Here is a 21,369-nt window from a genome sequence, read left to right on the forward strand (position 1 = left end):
AACGATCCGACTCCCTAACTACCTTTGGAACCCTCAGATGGCTGAAATAATAATGTGTATTAAAATAACTTATATAATCAAGATTTTAATAATTTTATCGATTCTAAAATTAAATTTTTTTTTATTATAATTAAACTATCCTACCTGTCAAAGAATGAGGGATGATTATTAATTTTCCCTTCATTTGATAAGAGGCGAATCCTAAATGGGAACTACTTCATTCATATTTACACGTTGGCCTATGACATGTCCTAAGGAGAACGAATGCAAATTATGCGAAGCCCCATCCTCGACAGTTTTTTTTTAGCAAGGAAGTTCAGAAAACCTTATGTGAGTTATTGTACAAGGCACAAATAATAAATGTTAATTATTTTATGAGGTATTAACACAGAGACCTTCGTGGTAGTTTTGTTAAAAAGCCCGATTTGGGTCAATTTTTAAAAACGGCTAAGATTTTAACCAATATAAAATTCTTAATGAAGTTGGGTCTAAAATATATTTACATTTAGATTATTTAAACAATTGATAACTTAAAAAAAAATTTGCAATTTTTTTCTTCTAATAAACAAATTTCAGTATTATAAACAAGGTGATTAATAAACTTAAATATTGTTTATTATAATTAAATTTTAATATAGGCTTGGGAAAAATCTTTGAAGCTTATTATGGGCTTGGAAATTTTTTCCTAATGCGGGCTTATTAGCCGGCTAATACGAGTTTTTAGCCGAACAATACTCTGGCCTTGGGATTTTACTTTAAAAGATAGCAACTCAAATTTAGAAGAAACTAATATAAATAAAACAACGGATTTTCTCCTGCAGGTGCAAGATTAAGCCGAAATTTAGTCATTATCCAACTATAGTAAGGCGATATCTCATCTCTTTTAAGAGGGCAGATATCTAAAATCAAATTCACTTAATAATTTTATGCTTGAAATTATATTTAGAATATTGTATATTTCTTATAATCCATTATATTAATTTTTTTTTACAAAAAAACAATCTAATTACTTATCTATACTTTATGACATAAATCGTTTACAAAAACCAATCAGATAGTACAAAAAAACATATGTATAACATTATTTAAATTGCTAAATTTGTTAAGTGATCTCTAGCTTAAGCGAAAAGGTTCTTAAACTTGTTGGGCGAGTAAATGGTTCAAATCCCGCAGATATTCCTAAATAAATTTCAAATAAAAATCTTTGAAATCAAAAACCTAATAGTCGGGCCTGTTCAAATATGTCGATGCGGATTGGAATTTATAAAACAAATTTTTAAAGAATTTTAAAAAACAAAATTAACATTAGGTTCTATAATCTCCTTTAATTGTAATATATTAGTTTCAATTGATAAGAAAGTTGAGATTAAATTGTATTAAATTTGATTAAAGCTCAAGATTAAGCTGAAATTAGTTTAACATGAAGTTGATATGAAAATAAAATTTAAACATCAAGATTATATGAAAATGAAATTTAAACATCAAGATTATATGAAAATGATATATATATATGGATATTATCGAGTATGCTAATTTAAGTTGGAATAATAACTTTATACAATAATCCTGGATGCTATTTAATGATTTATTATAATACTGGCTATATATTTTATATTGTAACAAAAGATGAGTATCCCTTCTTGGTCACTCATGACCTCTTTATTTTATTTATTCTAAGTCGTTCTGTCAAAATCCTATTATAAAAATTATTATCAAATGTTCATCTCTATTTGACTAAAAGTGAAAGCGCTGAAAGATCATTTTAAGAAGAGTTCATTAATATAAATTATACTTTTATATAATATATTAAATGTCAAAATATAATAAATTATAAAATTATACTTACAATTTATTATACATTTGTATTATAACTATTGTATAAATTAATTAAATACGATAATATTTGATATTTTTTACAAATTTTTATGAGATTAATTAATATTAATTATTATTATTATAATAGCTGAAAGAATTCGAAAGCCATTTACACAAGGATTAAAAAAATACTAATATTTAATATATTTTATAAATTGGTGTATATAATGTTTAAAAATAAATAAATATAATTATAAATCTATTATACTGTTGGTGATGAGTGTTGGTTTGGTTGAGCCAATATTTTAAAAAAAGATAAATAATTTATATCTTATAGTAAAAAAAAATTGGATAAAAGTGGCAAATCTTAAAAGTATTTATAGAGATTTTTTGGACATTTTAATTAAATAAATTTTGACTATATTATAGAAATTTTGATCAGAAATACTATACCTTAAAAAAGTAAATTTATTGGTAAAAGTTAAAACTTCCAACAGGCACAGTTAAATTTAGGAAGCACGTGATAATATAATAATCCATGATTAAAAAAAAGGTATAAAAATTCAAAAAACTCTTAAAAAATATTTTCAACAGTTATCTAATGTAATCGCGCGATTTTATAATAAACTTCTAGGAAGGAAAAAAAAGAAAAACGAAGTTAAATTCAAAAATAAAGAATTTTTTTAAAAATGGTGGGGGGGGGGGGGGTGCGCATTAGATTCTTTCTCAACAACAACTGTTTTTGGTGCGGGAAAAGGCGTCCGACAGAATTTCGTTACGAATGTTTCGTTTATGAAACACGTCTATCAAGGCATCGTCACCTGCAGACTGATATATGGTAGACGCTCTGTGATTGATAGGCCCGTGAATTAAAAGACCGGCCTGATTGACCAATGTGGGAGAGGGAGATGGATGGGTGGAAAGCAGGTGCCGAGCCACGTCGTCAAAAAGTTTGGTAACGTGAAAATCGTCTGTACCATCTTTGGCCGATGTTTCGGAGAGCAATGGCAAAGAGTGTGCTTGAGCGAACTCAGAGGCCTCGGTTTGCGTGACCTGACGTTCGGGAATTCGATCGTTTTTGTTGCCTTTTGCCGTTTCATTTAAAGAGAGTTTTTTTAAAGAAATACAAACTTCCTGTTTAGAATGATAATTAACAATTAAATGCTATGACAATCTTTAGTCCTTAGTATAGGTAGAAATATTCTCTTAACCCTGTTTAACAAACTATTTAAGTACAGATATAAGATATTTTTTTAAAATAACCCACATTATATATGTGATACAACCCACCCCTGATATCATCATTATAAATATATAATTTATCAATATTCCATGGCAAAATTTTTATTTTACAAATAAATATTTTGAAACACATAATAAATTTAAGGATGCATGACTTAAGTTCATCGACGTGTTTTTTTTTTCGTTTTTATAAATATATTAATAAGTTATTTAATAATTTCTATATTTTAGGTAAAATTAGAGGTTTGATTCGGTATCAAGTTGATCGGCCGATGACCGATAATAGCCGATTCGACCGATTATTTATAAAAATATTAAGGGGAAATGTCTATAGATATGTATATGAATTATTCCAATTTATCTATTTTTCGATTTAGCATAAATTTATATTTATTTTTTCAAATGATCGAATATAACATTATAAAAATCGGCAAAATTTAGATAAAACATTTATATACATTTGATATCTTTAAGAAAGTTTTAATTTTATTATGAAATGAGGTACATTCTTATTTATGTCAATATTTTTTTTCCCCATTTTATAATGTTTAAAATAATTGCAAAAAAAGGAAACATAAATGATGGGTATTAATAAAAAATGATTGGTTTAAAATATATAGGTGATCGACATCGCTCATAAATTGTTTTTGATGAGAGAAAAGGTGTCTGACAGAATTTCGTTGCAAATGTTTCGTTTGTGAAACATGTCTATCACGGCATCGTCACCCGCAGATTGATTTATGATATACTCTGTGATAGGCCCGTGAATTAAAAGAGAGGCCTTTGACCAATGTGGTGGAGGAAGATAGATGAGTGTAAAGCAGATGCCCAGCTATGTCGCAAACGGTAGTGAGGGCGCATAGGGGGAGGCAAATTCCTTGAAAGCTTTAAAGAGCCCAACCTGAATTTTTTTAGATATAGTTCCTCTTTTGCAAATTTCAGGTAGAATTTTGTTTTTAGCACATTTTAGATGAAATTACTCTTTTTTAGCTAATGATGTAAATTTTAAGGTAACGTGTTCGTTACTTCCAATATAAAATACAATATAATGGACAATTAATTTTATAATCCATAATTCTTATAAATTTATATTACATTTTAAATATTAAAAAAATACAATTTTTTTTTGTATAAATTAATATTCGTTATACATTTATTTTATAGTGATTCATATCATTGGATATAGTGTTGTTAAACGGCTCGTTTTGAGCCGATTTTTAAAAACGGCTAACTCAATATTTTAACCGGAATAATATTACACAAGCCTGAAGATTTTGTTTGTAGAAGGAACAAAGGTTCTGACATATATTCATGGCTTAGGCAATATTTTTCTGGCGAAAATAATGAGTTAGCCATTTTTAAAAATCGGCTCAAAACGAGTGGTTTAACAACACTAATTGGATAAATAGGTCCATTTTTATCCGCTTTAGACGATTATAAAAATGGTGAAACAATTTTTTAGCCAAAAACTTTCTTCAGCCCTGAGTGGTTATAGCAGTTTTATATATCAATACTTTATAACAGCATTTGTGCATAAATTTATATTCGACAATTTTTGTCAATTTTTAAGTCCTAAAATAATATAGAAATTTTGGGATGTTCGATAATGAACTAAAAGATGAATTTTAAATTTTATTAATATTTTAAAAAATTGCCCCTATCCTTTTTTTAAAGCAAATTTCGGACTACGCACCTGGTTTTTTTATAATTTTAATCCTATAATAATTTTAATTGGTATACTATTTCTCCACATCAAAGAAATAAAATGTCGATCTCAAAAAATAAATATGAAATTGACTAAGTTTAAAGATAAGTTTAAAAAAAAATTCTATTTTGCTATTATATAAGCTACTTTAGCATAACTTTTAAAATAAATTCTAAAGATTGACGTGTAATGTTATAAGATATAACAAGTTATAAGTTTAGTTTTTGCAAAAAATCATTATAGAACTCAGCCTGGCACTTGCTAAAAAGGTAAATCGGTTATGTAGTGAAAATGATTTTTTCCAAAAGTCAGATAACAGCGTTATTATTCTAAAAAAAGTAACGCGTTATTTTTTAGGTTACACGTTACTTTATATTCAATTATTGTTTTTTTATTAATGTTTAATTATCAGTGACCTGTAGAGTATCATTTGCACGGCCCGGCTCATGTTTTATATTTTCAGGCTCAGCCTAAAATTTTTTTAAAAAAAATTAAAATGAGCCTATTGGACATTTTAAGAATAGTTTATCAGCGAATATGAAATCCATATATAATAACTTTTCAAATTATCTTTATCTCCCAATTTGTCATAAAATTTAAATCTCCACACTTTCAATTCAACTGGTTAATGGTAATTCCCTTTTTTCTATTAAAAAGTGTATATCATATTTTAAATATTGAGTGAATCCTTGTTGCTTCTAATTCGATAGAATATCACCTAAAAATGATGATTAGTTGACAATAATTAATTTAAATAATATTTTACTAGAAATATTTTCTAAGGATAGAAAAAAATTAGTAAATATGATAAGTGAATGACTGTATAGTTCTTGATATAATTGTGTCCGAAATTAGTTTTATGTATATATAAAATGTACTATTCATGTTGATATCGTGTTTCGGGAATTAATATGTTTGTTAATTAAAATATGCGGATTCATACGTAGATTTGATGTATGAATAATATTTGTATTAAATTATTTATAAATCTTTATTTATTAAAAAAAAAGAATCGTATAAAAGAAAAGAAAAAGGGAAAAGACCAACATTTTTTAAAATTATTTTTAATAATTATGTTATTCTATTTTAAAGTATCATTTAGAAATTGTCGAATTATCGAATAAAGTTTAAAAAAATGGAAAACATGCATATATTTAATTCGATACATATATTTAATTTATAAATACCCCGGGGAGGATTGTTTTTAATATTGGTGGCCAAGTCTTTATATACTAATTAAGAGAAGTAAATATAGGGTAAATGCAGCCGACTTACAAAATGAATTTTTCAAGTTACAGGGTAGTTTAATTACGAAATTAATTTTTCATGGTTTAGTGGAAGTTGTGTTTGATACAAATCAAAGACGATAAATTTTGGGAGAATCGTTATGTTATTTACGATTAGGAGAGCAAGTGTTAAATATTATTTTTTTAAAAAAATAACGGGTCCAAAAAAAACATAAGAATAAAAAAAAAAAATTTTTTCTCCTAAAAAAAGTTACGATACAGAAATAAAAGTTGGAAGAGATAGTTAATTTAATTACTGAAATAAATTGTCATTTTGTAAAAGATATGAAAGTTGAGACAGATAATTAATTATTTGTCGTTTGTTGGAAAGAAAAGAATGGGAAAAAAAATAATTTATTACCAAGATAAAACAAAAAAAAAATTAAATAGCTGTTAATCAAGGGCATAAGACTGGATAAAAAAAAGGGTATATTAAAACTTAGGTTCGAGGACGTTCGAATAATCCAAAAGAGAAAAGGAAAATAAATTCGTGGATGCTCAAATAACTCGATAACAATGGAATAGTGTCGCACGTGGTTTTTGGAAGAGTTTGTAATTGATTTTTGCGAGCGCCCTCAACGTCATAGTGAAGGAGGAAGGTTTCAACCGATGGGCGAGCAACGCCGATGCTTCGGGTGTCATTAAAGGGGACATCTATGGGATAGGTGTCCACGATCTGTAACCGCGTCTCAACCCAGGTTTGTAGCGGAGGTTGGCAGCCATCGGAGTGAACCAATCCAGTAGGATGGAAGGAGCGCGATAGAGGCGAGTGGCCAGACAGAGAGGAAGTGGCCCCGGTGTGGCCTGTTTCAATGTGGCGGGGAAAGAGAATAGGGCCACCACAGTAATAAACGACGCCTGGAACAATACGTCGCTAGTTAGTTTGGGCCTGGAGCCACCAGAATTTGAAACTAGTTTGAAGGTTTCATTTGAAGCGACTGGACCAGAAATTTTTGAAGGAGAGTTGGGGGATTGGCTAGATTTGGTCATTACTGATGCTGAATTGGAGAGTTTGGGGGAGGAGGAGGAATAATGATCAGAAGTATATTAATGGATATAAATTAATTCCATCAGATAGGACATGATAATAAGATATGATTTAAGTTGAGATATTAATTTATTATAGTGGAAAAAGTAGAATTATTAGTTCTATTTTATTCATACTAATAGAATAATAAATAAGGAAGTCAGGGATTTTTGGCTGTATTGGTTCCTTGTTGTTGTGTACTATGTTTCAAAAATTTTTTTTCTCTCGCTCTGTAATCTTGGGCTCGGTGAATACAGGATCAGGGCATGGCTGAATAGCTTTAATAGTGCTGGCGTGATATAATTGTGTCCGAAATTAATTTTCCGTATTATATAAAATGTGCTTATTAATATTGAATTATTATATTAATTAATGTTTGGTATTATATAAAATGCGCTTATACATGTTGATATCGTGTTTCGGGAATTAATATGCTGTTAATTAAAATGTGCGGATTCATGTGTATATATGAGGTATGAATAATATTTGCATAAAATTATTAATAAATAGAAAAAAAGGATCGTATAAAAGAAAAGAAAATTAATTATTATATTATTTAATTATTGTGCCTTTCAATTTTATTGTCATTAGAAATTGTCTAATTATCCAATAAAATATAAAAAAGAAAGAAAGCAAAAGAGTTACATTTCGATATATATATTTAATTTATAAATATCCCGGAGAGGATTGTTTTTAATAGTTCTGTTATACATAGTTTTTAAATATATCTTATTTATTTTTTTATTTATAGATAATAATGGCGATTCAAAATATTCGGCCAGGCCCAGTATTAAAAAAAAAATTTTTTTTAGGCCAGTCCCAAGTATGTTTAATTTTTAGGTTATTTCTGTAAGTATCTGATGTAAATGTTTATGTCTAATATTTATTAAAACCGTGTTTTTATAATAAATCTTCTTTCAGTTGTCATTTTTAGGAGTCTTCAATTATATTAAAGTAGTACTAGTGAGGATAATATTAGTAAATTATGTTCATGATTAAAAAAGAGGAACTGAATTTAAAAACAGTATTTGGTTTCTTTTTTGAGTAAGGATGACAAAAAAAATATATCTATGGATTAAAATTAGTGTAAAGGGTTATTCCCAATAATTTTTTTTGTGTAAAATTTTTCTAGAAAAAAGATACATTTAGATAAAAAAAACTTTAACGATCCGAACATTAAAACTCTGTTTATAAAATATAATAAACCCTCTGAAATTCTCAGGATCTATTAAAAGGAGTTCAGTACAGCAAATGTGATGATGAGAAAGGATCTTTAAAACTTTGAAAAAAAAATATTATTAAAATTGTTAAAAAAAAATTATGTTTCAATTATTTATTTATTCGAATTTTGGGAATTTTTGTAATAATGACTGATGAAATAAAAGAAAAACAATTCACCCAGTTCTTTTTTAACGTAGTAACAATTTCGTTTACTTTATAAATAAGTAAAGTAATGGTAGAAACGGCCTAACTTCTAAAGTAACGATTTCACAATTTTTCATAAAGTAACGCAGAATGTTATGAAGTACCTTTTTAAGTAAGGTCGACAGCTCTTATAAAAAAAAAGAGTCAAATACTATATTTCAAGCATAAGCTCAATTTTTAAGTAAAAAGTGTCTCATTAAAGGACTCGGCTTAATTCAACAAAAAAAGATCATTTTTTAAAAAATATACAAAAAAAATTAATCGATTTTTAATAAATAATAACGCAGACTAGAAAATAAAATTTTAAAAGCAAATCCAAAATAAACAAAAGTGTGCAAATTAATAAAAATATATAAAATGAAATTATTAAAAGCCGCCAAATTTTATCTGAACTTAGAAAAAAAAATTTCCCGCCACCGGCTGGATTGAAAAATAAATAAATAAAAAAAATATGTAACGAAAAATTCATAAATAAAAAAAAAGAAGAAAAAAAATGATAGGTCAAATTTTTAATATAAATTATTTTTTTCTTTTATAAACTCGTACTTGGGATTAAAAGCAGGAGAACCGCATACTAGCTAAACTTAATTTTTGTTCTTAATTCTGAATCCTATTCAGAATAGCAGCTTTGACGCCATTTTTATTTTAGTATTTTTTTTAAATATAATGACGTTTAAAAATGTACCCATTCCTATTTTAGAAATCTAAAAAAATCATTATTCAGAACAGATATTTTTAATTATTTTTAAAAAAAAGAAATATAAACAGTTAATTTAGAACAGGGTTTCACAATTCTTCAAAATCAATATTTTTCGAGATAACAAATGATCGCAAACTTTTTGATCAAATTTGGTTTCAATTTTTTTTGTCAAAAAAGTCCTTTGTGACTAAATTTTAAATTTCAAATACATAGGTAGTGTTTTTTGCTAAACCCTGATTAGAGACCTGCAAAGTCCGGGTCACCTAAAAGCCCATGCCAAATTTTTCAAAAAATTACACGGACTGGGCCCAGCAATATAAGCAAAAATAGGGCCTCGCAAATCACATTTTTCCCAAAATGATAACCGGCCAACCCGGGAATTAAAATTATGGTATGGTATATTTTGAAATTCAAAAAATTTGATATACACATTAAAAATGTGATAGCCGTAAAACTAGCACAAAAAAATGTTAACGTGCCTGGTTTTGAGATCTCTGCCCTAATTTAAAGAAAAATTCAAGAAATTTTAAATATTCATATTATATATAAATATTTCAATCATAGAATTACAATAGCTCTAAATCCCCCCCTTCCCCATTTCCTAGTCTTTTTTACTACTGGACCTAAAGATTTTTATATAAAAAAAAACCATGAACCAGTTAAAAATTAACTCTTGATTGGTAATATTAAATTTCGCATGCGTCTGTCTTATTTCCTTACCTAAAATCAATTACCTGTGGGGGAAAAATGTTTTATCGTGCTGAATTATATTTATACCTCGTCCCAGCCAATTGGGGCCATACATAGGAGTCAACTGTAGCGCCATTTTGTGATTTGTATGTCGATTAAATGAAATAATGTGCATTCATAATAAATAAGACAATTAGTCGAAGTGCAAACCATAAAATAGCGCTAAAGTGACTCCTATGTATGAACATTTTCAATTAACGAATCGCCAATCTAGTAGTAAATATCATTGGTCCAAACTCGACTAAATTCGAATTTAGTTAGGTATTTATGTTATTTCGCGTAAATGTCCAAAATAACTAAGATTAGCAAATAATTTTCTTGAACTAAATTTGGGAATCATATGTTATTCATATAATATTATAAAAGAACATATATGAGTTATGCAAATTCGTTCTAAATACTTGGACATATGATTAATTCTCAAAGTCCTAATTAAGTCGAGCTAGGATGAGAAATTAAAAAAATAATAATTGCATTAACTAGTTAAGATTCAAAGTCCTGTCCATATTTGATGGACTAATGACCGAACTGGGTTAAAAAATGGTCTGGACTACGCTATTTTTTCGCCCAGTCGTGGTCAAATACTTATTAACTTTGATTATAAAATCGAAGAAAACAATATGGGGTAAATAAAAACTGACCTACGAGAGCTATAAAAACGTTGGGGGTTGAGAAATTTTTTATCTCGGCGAGCCAATTGGTGAGAGCTTCGAAGCTGGATTTGTTAGTTACATCATAAACTAAAATTATAGCGTTAGCGCTCCTGTAGTAACTCTGAGTTATTGACCGAAACCTTTCTTGACCGGCGGTGTCCCATATTTGAAGCTTAATTTATTAATGCGAATACCAAAATTTTATGTTATTTTTTTATGTACGGCTGTGTCGAACCACAAATTATCATAAAAAAATTCCCCTTATATTCACCAAACCGATCCGATAATAGGTATTGGTTACCGGATTAATTTTAGGCGAATACAGGAAGATAGATCGGGTGGATGAGCATAACTCTAAAAAATAATTACATTTGAAATGATTCTAATTTACCCTTATGTCACATAATAAAATGCATTCATTCGGAATATTTAATTAACTAAATATTAAAATATAGCATGCATGTTTATATACAAAAAAAATGGTATAACAATCCCTTGTATAAAAATAATGTCTTTATCGATTTTTATTTCTGGGTGAGAAGGAAAATAGCTGACTTATTATTAAAAATGAATTTATGAAATTCATGAGGAAATTTTAAGGCAGTATCCAGTAGAGTCAGCATCATAAAATTTAGTGTTAAAGTTATATGACGAAATATTGTGAAACAAATATATCGAGGGGAAAGTAAATATATATATTGGCTTTGTACTGTAAAATATATATAACCGATGATTTATTCCCCACACTTAAACTTACCCTTTTGTTTTATTAGTCTTAATAGCAGCTGGTTTAACTGGGGTGATAACAAAATGAAACACAGAAAAATTCACACGTTTGTAAATAAGTGTCGCTAGAAGGAGATAATACCTCTAAAATACTTCTAATTTATGACTACTTTACTTACATGCTAAGGTATAGACCTATAGTGAAACCAGGAGAGAGAAAATATAAATAGATAAATAAATTATTAAATAGTTACAACTAAGATTAAAAATTAAATTAACAAAAATTACTTGTATTAATAGCAAAAATAAGATTGACTAAATATAATAATTTCAATAGCATAACTAATATTTTGCATTAAAGACGATAATAAAATGAATGCCTCAGTAAAAATTGGAGGATTTATAATGTTGAAACCAACTGCATTTAAATTTCAGTAGCTTAACTTAATCTTCCTTTAATTATTTCCTTATTGTTGTAGAGATTGAGGGAAGGAAGTAAATACAATAGTTAACTTATAGAAAAAATTAATCAATAACCAAATAGGAGAGATCACTAAACAACCCTTGATAACGCAAATTATTTATCCTGGGTAGCAAGGTTTTGTAGGCATCCTTGAAAAAAAAACTCCGGCATAATTATAAGAGGAAGGATCTCTGCATAATTAATTGACGTCCCAGATGGGACGTTTAAGTAAAGTAAAAATGGGTGGATATAACTAGCCAAATAAACGTAATAAAACTTTACAGATAATTTAAAAATTGGTTTAATTGTAATTTAAGGTTGATCTGTCAGTATGGCGTTAACAAAAAAGCAAACATACATTTTCCATGTAACGTTAAATTTAAAACACCCCCGTGCGGATGATCATCCCTTTATAGCAATATATAAAATCGATAGATTCATACAAAATTTACTAAGCATTTATGGTGTTAAATGATAAAAAAAATTTTTAAAAAAATGAATTAGTTTTATAAAATCACCGAGCCATCACAAAAAATTAAAAGGTTTAAAATTTCCAGAGTTGTTAAAGTATCTAGATATAAAAATGTGGATCTGTATCTAAATAAATTTTTGATGAATGTATCTGATGATTTTAGAGGTATCTGTATATGTTTTTAGATATTTTTAAGATACATTTTGATATACTTTTATTTAACGCTTTTTTCTATTATAAATAAAAATACTTGAGTGTAAAATTTATTTTATTTTATACGAGCATATAAATTAATATTAATATATATATTAAAAAATTATATATAAATGTAAAATATTAAAACTTATATATAAAAGAATATATAAATATTAATTAAATAGTAATTAAATATTATGTCCGATTTATCAATAACAAGCAAATTCTGATATTATAATCTCAAGGAATTTGCCATTTTTAATTGCAATGGAATTGGTATTTTATTTTATTTTATTCTATTATATTAATTTTTAAAATGACAAAAATGACGACATTCCATGGTCAATTTATAGACCATATTTTAAAATAATATCTCAAAATAAAGAAAACAAATCTCTGTTAGTAAAATGTTTGCCATGTCCAAAAAATATGAAAATTTCAGTTAGAATTACCTCAACTTGCAACATTGTAAAACATTTAAGGGTATAGACACTAAATAAATGTTTACAATTTTAATTTAAAATTTTAAGAGAAAACATCAAACACTCCCTAATCCAAATAAAAAAGGGGAAGGAGAAAAATTTATTAAAGAATATATTGGACTAGGCTCATCGTCCATTGATTTTTTTTTCAAGAGACCTCAGACTTTAACCCAAACTAGATGATTTAATATCTGATTTTATTATAGATAGCATTCAGCCATTTTCAATTGTTGCAAATCCATAATTTATATAAATGATCAAAATATTAGCTCCACAAAAAAATATAATTTGCAGACAGACAGTGGTTGCTAGAATTTCCCAAAGATGGGAGAATGAAAAGAAAGAAATCATTAAAAGTCTAATAGAACCATCGTTAATATGCACAACAGCAGATTGTTGAAGTGCCTATCGCCGGTAAACATATTTCCCAGCTCATTATTAAATTGAAAAATTTTAAACAAATGAACCTGAAATTTTGTTTACCACTCTTAAATGCCTTACTTAAAGGAATTGAAGATAGGTAAATTAATAATAAATTAATCAGTATTTTTCTAGGTTTATTGGGACAATTTTTGAAGATGAAAATATTTTGGCAACTATGCTTCATCCTTTTTTTAAACTAGATTGGACATGGTTGCAAATGGATAAAAATTTTAATAAAAAAAACAATTAATACAAAGATTAGTAAGGAATTATCAAAGTCTTCAAATGAGTGCAAATTAACCTGTGAAAAAAAAACCAATAATTTAATATCCGATTTTTTTCAGTATCCCACAGCAAGAGATATGATTGTTAATGATTTAAATTCTGATAATCAACAAATTTTAAATAGTTTTTTCAAAAATGAATGCCGAGATTTTAGTATTTTTAAACAATATCCTGATATAAAAATGTAATTCATTAAATATAACACCACAATCCCTTCCAGCGCTCCAGTTGAAAGACTTTTTAGTATAGCTAAAAATGTCTTTACAGATAAACGAGGATGTCTTAAACCAAAATTTTGAAAATATTTTATTACTGAAATCTAATAATTATTTATAATCATTTAATCATATATTAGATTATTTTATTAATGGTATATAATAATTATTTATAATAATCATATATTATATTAATATCTAATAATCATTATTTTAGTTATATTTTGATAAATGTGATATCGAGTCAATAAATTTTTTAGATCAATTCATGAATTTTCATAATAAAATCTTAATTTAGGTTTATTCAAACCTTATCTAAGAGTATAATAAAAAATGTATCTGTACCTAGATACATTTTAGATTGTATCTGTATCTAGATAACTTTTTAGAAGCTGTATCTATATCTAGATAAATTTTTAAACTATGTATCTGTATCTAGATCCATTTAAAAAGTATCTTTTAACAACTCTGAAACTTTCCAATAAAAAAAATATGTAATGTATTATTTAATGATTGATTATTGCTGGCTTCTTACAATAATAAAATGATATTGCATTTGTAATGGTTTCAAATTATGGAAGCAATATTTTCCCTTGGTAATAATTTTTATTTAAAACTTAGTGAAGAATAAAAACTATCATTTTTTTAATATAAAAACTCATCATCATTTTCAAAAAGAGCATAGGTCAGAGACCTTTATGGGCCAGGCGGCAGGGTATATACCTAATATTACATTTTCTAGTTTGCCTGGGTTTTTTTTTAAAAAAAATTATGGGTTTGGGCCTTTTTCATTTAAATTTAGATAATTTAAAACAGTTGCTAACTTAAAAAAATGTTTCAATTTTCTAATAATAATAAATTTTAGTTTTGCAACTAAAAACACTATATTTCTTGTTTCTATTGAGTAAAATAAATTATATTTTTGGATATGGGTCTTGTCAAAATTATTGATTATTATGGGCTTGGGAATTTTTTACTCCGTGCCTGGGACATGATCAAAAAATCCAGGCCTATTAAGGTCTCGGGTATAGTCCAAAATTTTTCTTATTTGGTGGGGGTTTCCGCCTTAAATTTTATTGGAGGTCTTTAAATTCATTTATTGAAAGGCCTTTATCTAGATTATATTTTTATAAAAATAATATTGTGATTTCACTTATTTTTTTATAAAAATTTTGAATTATAGTCGTTATTTTAGAGTTATTAACTTTTACCAATTTTCCTTCCAAATTCTTCTTGATAGTGATATATTGTATATTTGGGAGGTGGTGGGAGGGGGAGTGCGTAAGGGGTAAATTTTTATTAGCTTAAAATGATATTTACGAAAATAGGCTAACCCCCCCCCCCCCTGGTTATGCGTGGGTGATTGATTGTCCTTCATAAGATTTTCTGAGTCAGCATTACTTAAATTTGATTCTCTTTTGACTTCAATCATGATATCCCATATAAATAATTGACATGAATGCATCATATAAAAATATTGCTATCACATAGATAAACTTATAGAATAAATGTAGATAAGAAATTAAGACATCGTTTAATTATCTAAGTAGTAATTATTGTCACCAATATATATTTTATGTAAATTTAAAACAAACAATATATCACTTGGTAAATTAGATATTATAAGGAAATATTTTTAGTCCTATTCATGTCACACCAAATAGTTTGTATTAATTAATTTTTTGCATTGCTTTTTAAACCAATATTAACCCCCCCCCCCCCCTGTAAAAATCCATTCATAATGTAGTTATATGCTAAATAAAATTAACCATTAAAATTTGATCTCTGGAAGGAAATCACATGGCGCGCAAGAGCCTCAGGCATTATAGAATACTCGGTCTCCCCTATCAGTAATGGTATTGATGTAAACTAATACAATATTGGTACTTAGCGGCCCTAATTGATATTATATACTTATATAGTGAAGCCTCGTCCAATCTGATCAAAAATGGTTATGTTTAGTTGAACATAAAACAGGTAGTATAAAATATAACATTCGGATAAGCATTTTTTTTAAGAAAGGAAATATATAATCATTTATTAATTTAATAAACCTTTATTTTGATTCCATTAATATGAACTGTTTTTATCATAAAATCCACTCCTATAGTTGCGCCTTGACCAAGCGGGAAAATCCCCTGAGATTATAAATAAGAAAAAATAAATTGAATACTCTTAAAATTTAATTACTTTTATATTTGAGATAAAAAGATAAAAATGATTCAAAATTTGAAAAAAAAATGATGATTTTAATAAGGTAATTTATCATACATTAATTATTCAAAATTTATAACAACCTTGCAAAGTAAAGTGTATCATTTTAAGCTTTACTCAATTTTGCAAAACAAATGATATTTTATTAAAGATTTGAAATAAGCATGTGACCGCTATCCCTCTCTAATGAATTTAGTGCGAATTTGCGGCGAAGTATTCAAAATTTGCGGTGAAATATACAAAAATACAACATATTTTGAATACTTGGCCACGAATACACGCTATCTGTGAATTCAAGGTAACACGGGGGAGATATACGATGCCATAGGCCTATTCAAATTTGAATCGAGTCAAATAGTAATGTATAGGAATCGTAAATTACTCGTTTTGCTTGAAGTTGTAGGGGTTTAGAAATTCAGGGCTAACCTCTGGGTTTCTTTTAAAAAAAATTATATAATTTATAGCGCGCATTAACCCCCCCCCCTAATTTTGCGGGAAAACTACTTACCCCTGTGTGTTTCAAACAATTTTTCAAAAAACCTTTTTTATATATTTTAATTATTATATACAAATAATGTATATATATAAATTGAAAGTAGTTCAAAAGTTCGCGGCAAAATTACCTGAAATTAAGCCGAGTTGGTACTTTTTACAATAGGTCTGCAAAACTTGACTCAATACCAGTATATTGGGTTTAGGAAATTGTGACTATTTTGATTTTGTCGAAAAAAAAATGTTTGGTAACATAATTTTTTTGAAAAACTTCTTTAAGCTTATTATTTTATGCGAATTTTTAAATCAGGATTAGGATCAAACCAGACCGGATTGAATGACGTTAGTCCTTGGAACCAAGGTTTACCCCTCGCTTGGGATTATATATGCATAGATCGATTTGCCAGATCTTTTTCTGCCAACTCCATCACGAAAGCGGAGAATATAAAAACCAATAAATATTGTCACCTTAATAATGTTTTGTTGGCTCTGGTAGTAGACCTGTGGATCATTTGGACCCCAAGCCCTAAAATTATTCAAAACAATAGGGCAAAGTTACATTTAATCACAGGTGATCCAAAAGAAGGCTTCTACCTTCGACAAAGAATAGCTAACGAAATCTGTCGTTCCATTCCATTTGCACATCCATACATGGATCATTAAGCCCCACCGACCATACTTAAATATATATCCTTTTTTTAATTATTTTTTTTAATTACCCTTCTTTTATTATATATTTTTATATTGGACAGTTAAACATACTAAATAAAATAAATAATTAAATTTTAGGGGTAACTTTTTTTATATATTTTCATTTTCGGATCGAACAGGGTGGGGAATATGGACAAAAAATCAAAAAAAATAATAATTCCCAAACTTTCGAAACTTTGAAGAAGATAAATAATTAAATAATTAAATAAGCTAAAATATAAAAATATATACAAAATATAATTCTACAAAATTTTATAAATTTTAAAATTTAGCATACGATTTTCATCAAAATTTTAAAATTTGCGAATGTAACTTATAGAATTTTTTGTATTGGACATGGGCTGAACAATTTTCTGAAAACCAATATTTACTAAAATATACTACGGGCATTACATAATACCATAATTTTTTCCCCCAAAATATATAATATATGAAAATGATTACTTCGTAGAAATCGCGATTCTTAAAAAAAAAATCGATAAATATTATATATATTTTTTAAAGTATTATATATTAGACATTAGAAAAATTAGGATAGAAGGGGGAAAGGTCAAATATTTTTTTTCATCCGAAAACAAGTTTTTTTTAAAGACGCATCTAAAAAAATAATCAAACGCGTGGTCTTTATCGCAAACGTGTTACATAAGAATATTAAGGTTTATAAATAAAACTTCATTCAAAATTTGCAATAAAATATCAATTGGGGAGTGCAAAAAAACAAAACGTGGGAAACATCAAAATCCAGAACCGACAACCAGTATTAATAGTTTAAAAAAATTCTATGAATGTTTTGAACTTATGTTTTATGCGTAAAAAATTATTAAATATCTAGGTGTTGGTAACTTGTAGTTAAACCAGCCAAGCCCAGAATTTGATTTTATAAAAAAATTAGAACTTATAATTTATATTTTAATTATACATATATATATATATGTTAAATAAGAATAAATTTTATTTTATTTCAACTTTTTTTTAACTTGATGTCGCTGCCAAAATTTATGTCAAAAATTATTTCTTTCTTATACGATTCTTTTTTTTTGTGTCAGATTAGATTGGATAAAATAGTTTAGAGAGCGAGGGGGCTGGATCTCTGATCTATAAGTTCGAATTGATTTAAATAATATTATCAATCAAATTTATAATATTCACTCAGTGTCAAAAGCCATTTTTTATATATATATATTTATGTATGTTGCACTTTGACTGTTCCACTTTATTTAAGTAGGGGAGGGAGGGGTTACTGTGTTTTTCAACTAAAAATTTATATTTTACTCCTCGTAGTGATAATTTGACTGAAAAGAATATTAAAAATAAAATCGTATAATGAATCACATAACAGTAGGGCGTACTGTGAGGCGCGGTAGCAGAAATATTTTTTAGATATAAGTCCTGCCCATTGGTGGCCCGCTTCTTTGAAAAAAAAGCTTATAAGAAATAAATCTCAAACTTAAAAAATATATTTTACTCTCTATTTTAATGTTTGCGCATTAAATTTAAATTATTAGAAAATAATTTTAATTTAATGATGTTTATCTATTTTATACTAAGTATATATAAGAAAAATAATAAAAAACAATGGCGATGCAAAATCGTTCCCATTTGATCCAATTTTTAAAAACGGCGAACTCAATATTTTAGCCAAAAATATTGCCTAGACCTCGAGATTTCGATAATAGATGTCCAAACCTTTACGTGCTATCTATGAGCAAAATTCTCAGGCTTGCGTAAATATTTTTATAGATAAAATACTGTTAACCGTTTTTAAAAATCGACTCAAGATTTAAAAATAACTAGGCTTATGGAGTAGGGTAATTATCGAATTTAGACCGATCTTTATTTTTGATACGAATCGATATTCGTTACTTCTCCTGAGATCGAACGGTTAAAAGCGGTAAAAATAGAAATGGAAGGGTTTTTAAGCAGTTTATATAATCAGTCATTAGTTTGGTTTTTTATAAAATTTAACCATATAACAGTTTTTGTATATTTTTATTTGAATTTCAACTTTAAATATATATATAATTATAACCGGAATTCTTTTAAACACATTATACAGGTTTTATAATCATTATTATAGTTAATCAAATAATTTTTTTTTAGTAGTTCAATATTTATTTGACATCATGGTAATAATGGGAGAATGGTTGGGGTAAAATTTTAAACGTGTATTGATTTTCTTAATGTAAAAAAATACATTCATATTCCTGTTAAATTAAAAAAATGATCAATTATTCAAGCCAGACCAAAAAACTGTGGTAGGTGGGATCAAGCATGGTCATAGATTTTTTTAAACTTATATTAAAAAATATATTAGACGAAAAATACAAAGCCAATTTTCATTTAAATCATATCCTAAGCAATATATGATTAAATTTTTTTATAAAAATGGCATAAATTGTTTTAAAAATATAGTCTAAATATATCTTGCAAAAAAATACTCATTGTAGAGTGGAGTAGAGATTTGCAAATAGTGGCCTTTCCAAAGTCCAGCTGTGAAAATTAAAAATAAAAATATAATGGGCTGGGATACTTATAAAATTTTCAGGTTCAGGTAATATCAGTGTCTTAGAAATGTCTGATTTTAATAAAATAATGGGAGAACTTAGACATATAATTATATTCAAGTTAATATTTTGACTACTACTATTTGAAAATAATTACAATATGCTTATTTCTTTGTTGTCCAACTAAAATATTAAATCTATAAATATAATATAAGTAAATTCTCAAAAAATGAACAAGTGATCCCATTATAAATATATAAAAATGATTTAAAAAACAGTTGTGAAATTAAAAATGTAATGGCAGGAAAATTCGAAACAAAATATTTAACAGGCTAGGGTAGACTTCTTGTAAAATTTTAACAGGCTGAGCCTGATCTTTTGTAAAATTTTAATGGGCTGAGGTATAAAAATATCTTAAAACTTATAACAGGCGACCAGACTATGCAGGGCAGAAAATTTAACAGGCTGGACAGGGAGACTTGTGTAAATTATTAAAGGGCCAAATCAAAAGTGATATGGAGTAGTATGTAATGTATGTGATGGCAAAAAATATTGAAAATGTTAGAACATTTGGTTTTCACTTGTACGAACTAGATATGCATATTAAAACATTGGCATTGGCTGATATTTCCAATTTTGACTCAACCAGTGGTCATTGCCCATTAGCATAGACTGATAATATTTTTATCAATAAATTTCTAGACTGCTAGAAAAGTAAGATTTATTATTTCCCTCTCTTTCTTTTTACTTTTAATTTATTTTACCTTATAAATTTCATAAATTATTTATAAATGATAAATAATATTGATAAATTGTATATTTGCTTAAATTTTTGATTAAAACTACATAATATAATTTTTTAGATAGTTAGTATTGGTAGTATCAACCAATACCATATTTATATTGGTAGTTTTGGTTTCACATTCAGTATTTGCATATTAACATAAAAATGAGGTATAAAAGTGGATGTCTATGTAAAATGATTAATGTTTATTTAACTATGTGGAAATTGTTTTCTAATCCAAATATAATATTAAAAAAAGTATTTTAAGTTTAAACATAATATTCAAGAGGACCATTTGTCTCAATAAAATTTATTTTATATTAAGGTAAAACAAATAATGCACACATAATGATGTTGGGATGATAATAAGATAATTATAATTTGAAAAAAATGATACCATATAAATATATTGGTATAAAATATTTAGAGAGATAAATAATTTTTGCTAAATCTAGTTTTAAATATCAAAAAAAAATTTTTATAACATATTTTTAAAAAATTTAGTCATGCCAAAATATTACAGATAAACATAAGGGGTAATATATCTAGTATACACCAAATTTCAAATATAATTATATAAAATGAGCAAAAACCTGAGTAAAGCGTTTAACTATGCAAGTCTTTCCAACACCAGCATTACCAACCAAAACTATTTTGAAAAGATATTTATAATCATCCATACAGCAAAATATTAATTTATCATTATCATAAGTTTAAAAAATGGCATTTAAAAATGAATGCATGGCTTACATATGTTATTACAAAGGATCCGACAAATGATGAGTAATGCACGTCATAAT

The 21,369-nt window shown here is 26.9% G+C and overlaps 1 protein-coding gene across 1 annotated transcript; it reads right to left on the reverse strand.

Moving 5' to 3' along the window:
- Window positions 1-2,513: 2,513 nt before the first annotated feature.
- On the reverse strand, window positions 2,514-21,315 carry LOC135925968 (ras-related protein Rab-30-like). The gene is made up of 4 exons (XM_065461580.1): window positions 21,163-21,315; window positions 15,919-16,002; window positions 10,592-10,775; window positions 2,514-2,900 (listed from the first exon to the last, which is right to left on the reverse strand). The coding sequence occupies exons 1-4, from the start codon at window positions 21,247-21,249 to the stop codon at window positions 2,542-2,544; spliced, it is 714 nt and encodes a 237-aa protein (XP_065317652.1). The 5' UTR covers window positions 21,250-21,315; the 3' UTR covers window positions 2,514-2,541.
- Between the last annotated feature and the right edge of the window lie 54 nt (window positions 21,316-21,369).

Source organism: Gordionus sp. m RMFG-2023, chromosome 3 (genome assembly GCF_954871325.1).
Source record: "Gordionus sp. m RMFG-2023 chromosome 3, tfGorSpeb1-WG-v2, whole genome shotgun sequence".
NCBI lineage: Eukaryota > Metazoa > Nematomorpha > Gordioida > Chordodea > Parachordodidae > Gordionus > Gordionus sp. m RMFG-2023.

Excerpts from the sequence above, each read along its gene's own strand:
- LOC135925968 (XM_065461580.1), bottom strand. The coding sequence starts at position 21,249 with ATGGATGATTATAAATATCTTTTCAAAATAGTTTTGGTTGGTAATGCT. Across the intron at positions 10,776-15,918 it reads TTAATGGAATCAAAATAAAG|CTTCAAATATGGGACACCGC; the intron begins GTTTATTAAATT and ends TAATAAATTAAG. Across the intron at positions 2,901-10,591 it reads CGTTTTTATAGCTCTCGTAG|GCAACAAAAACGATCGAATT; the intron begins GTCAGTTTTTAT and ends AAACGGCAAAAG.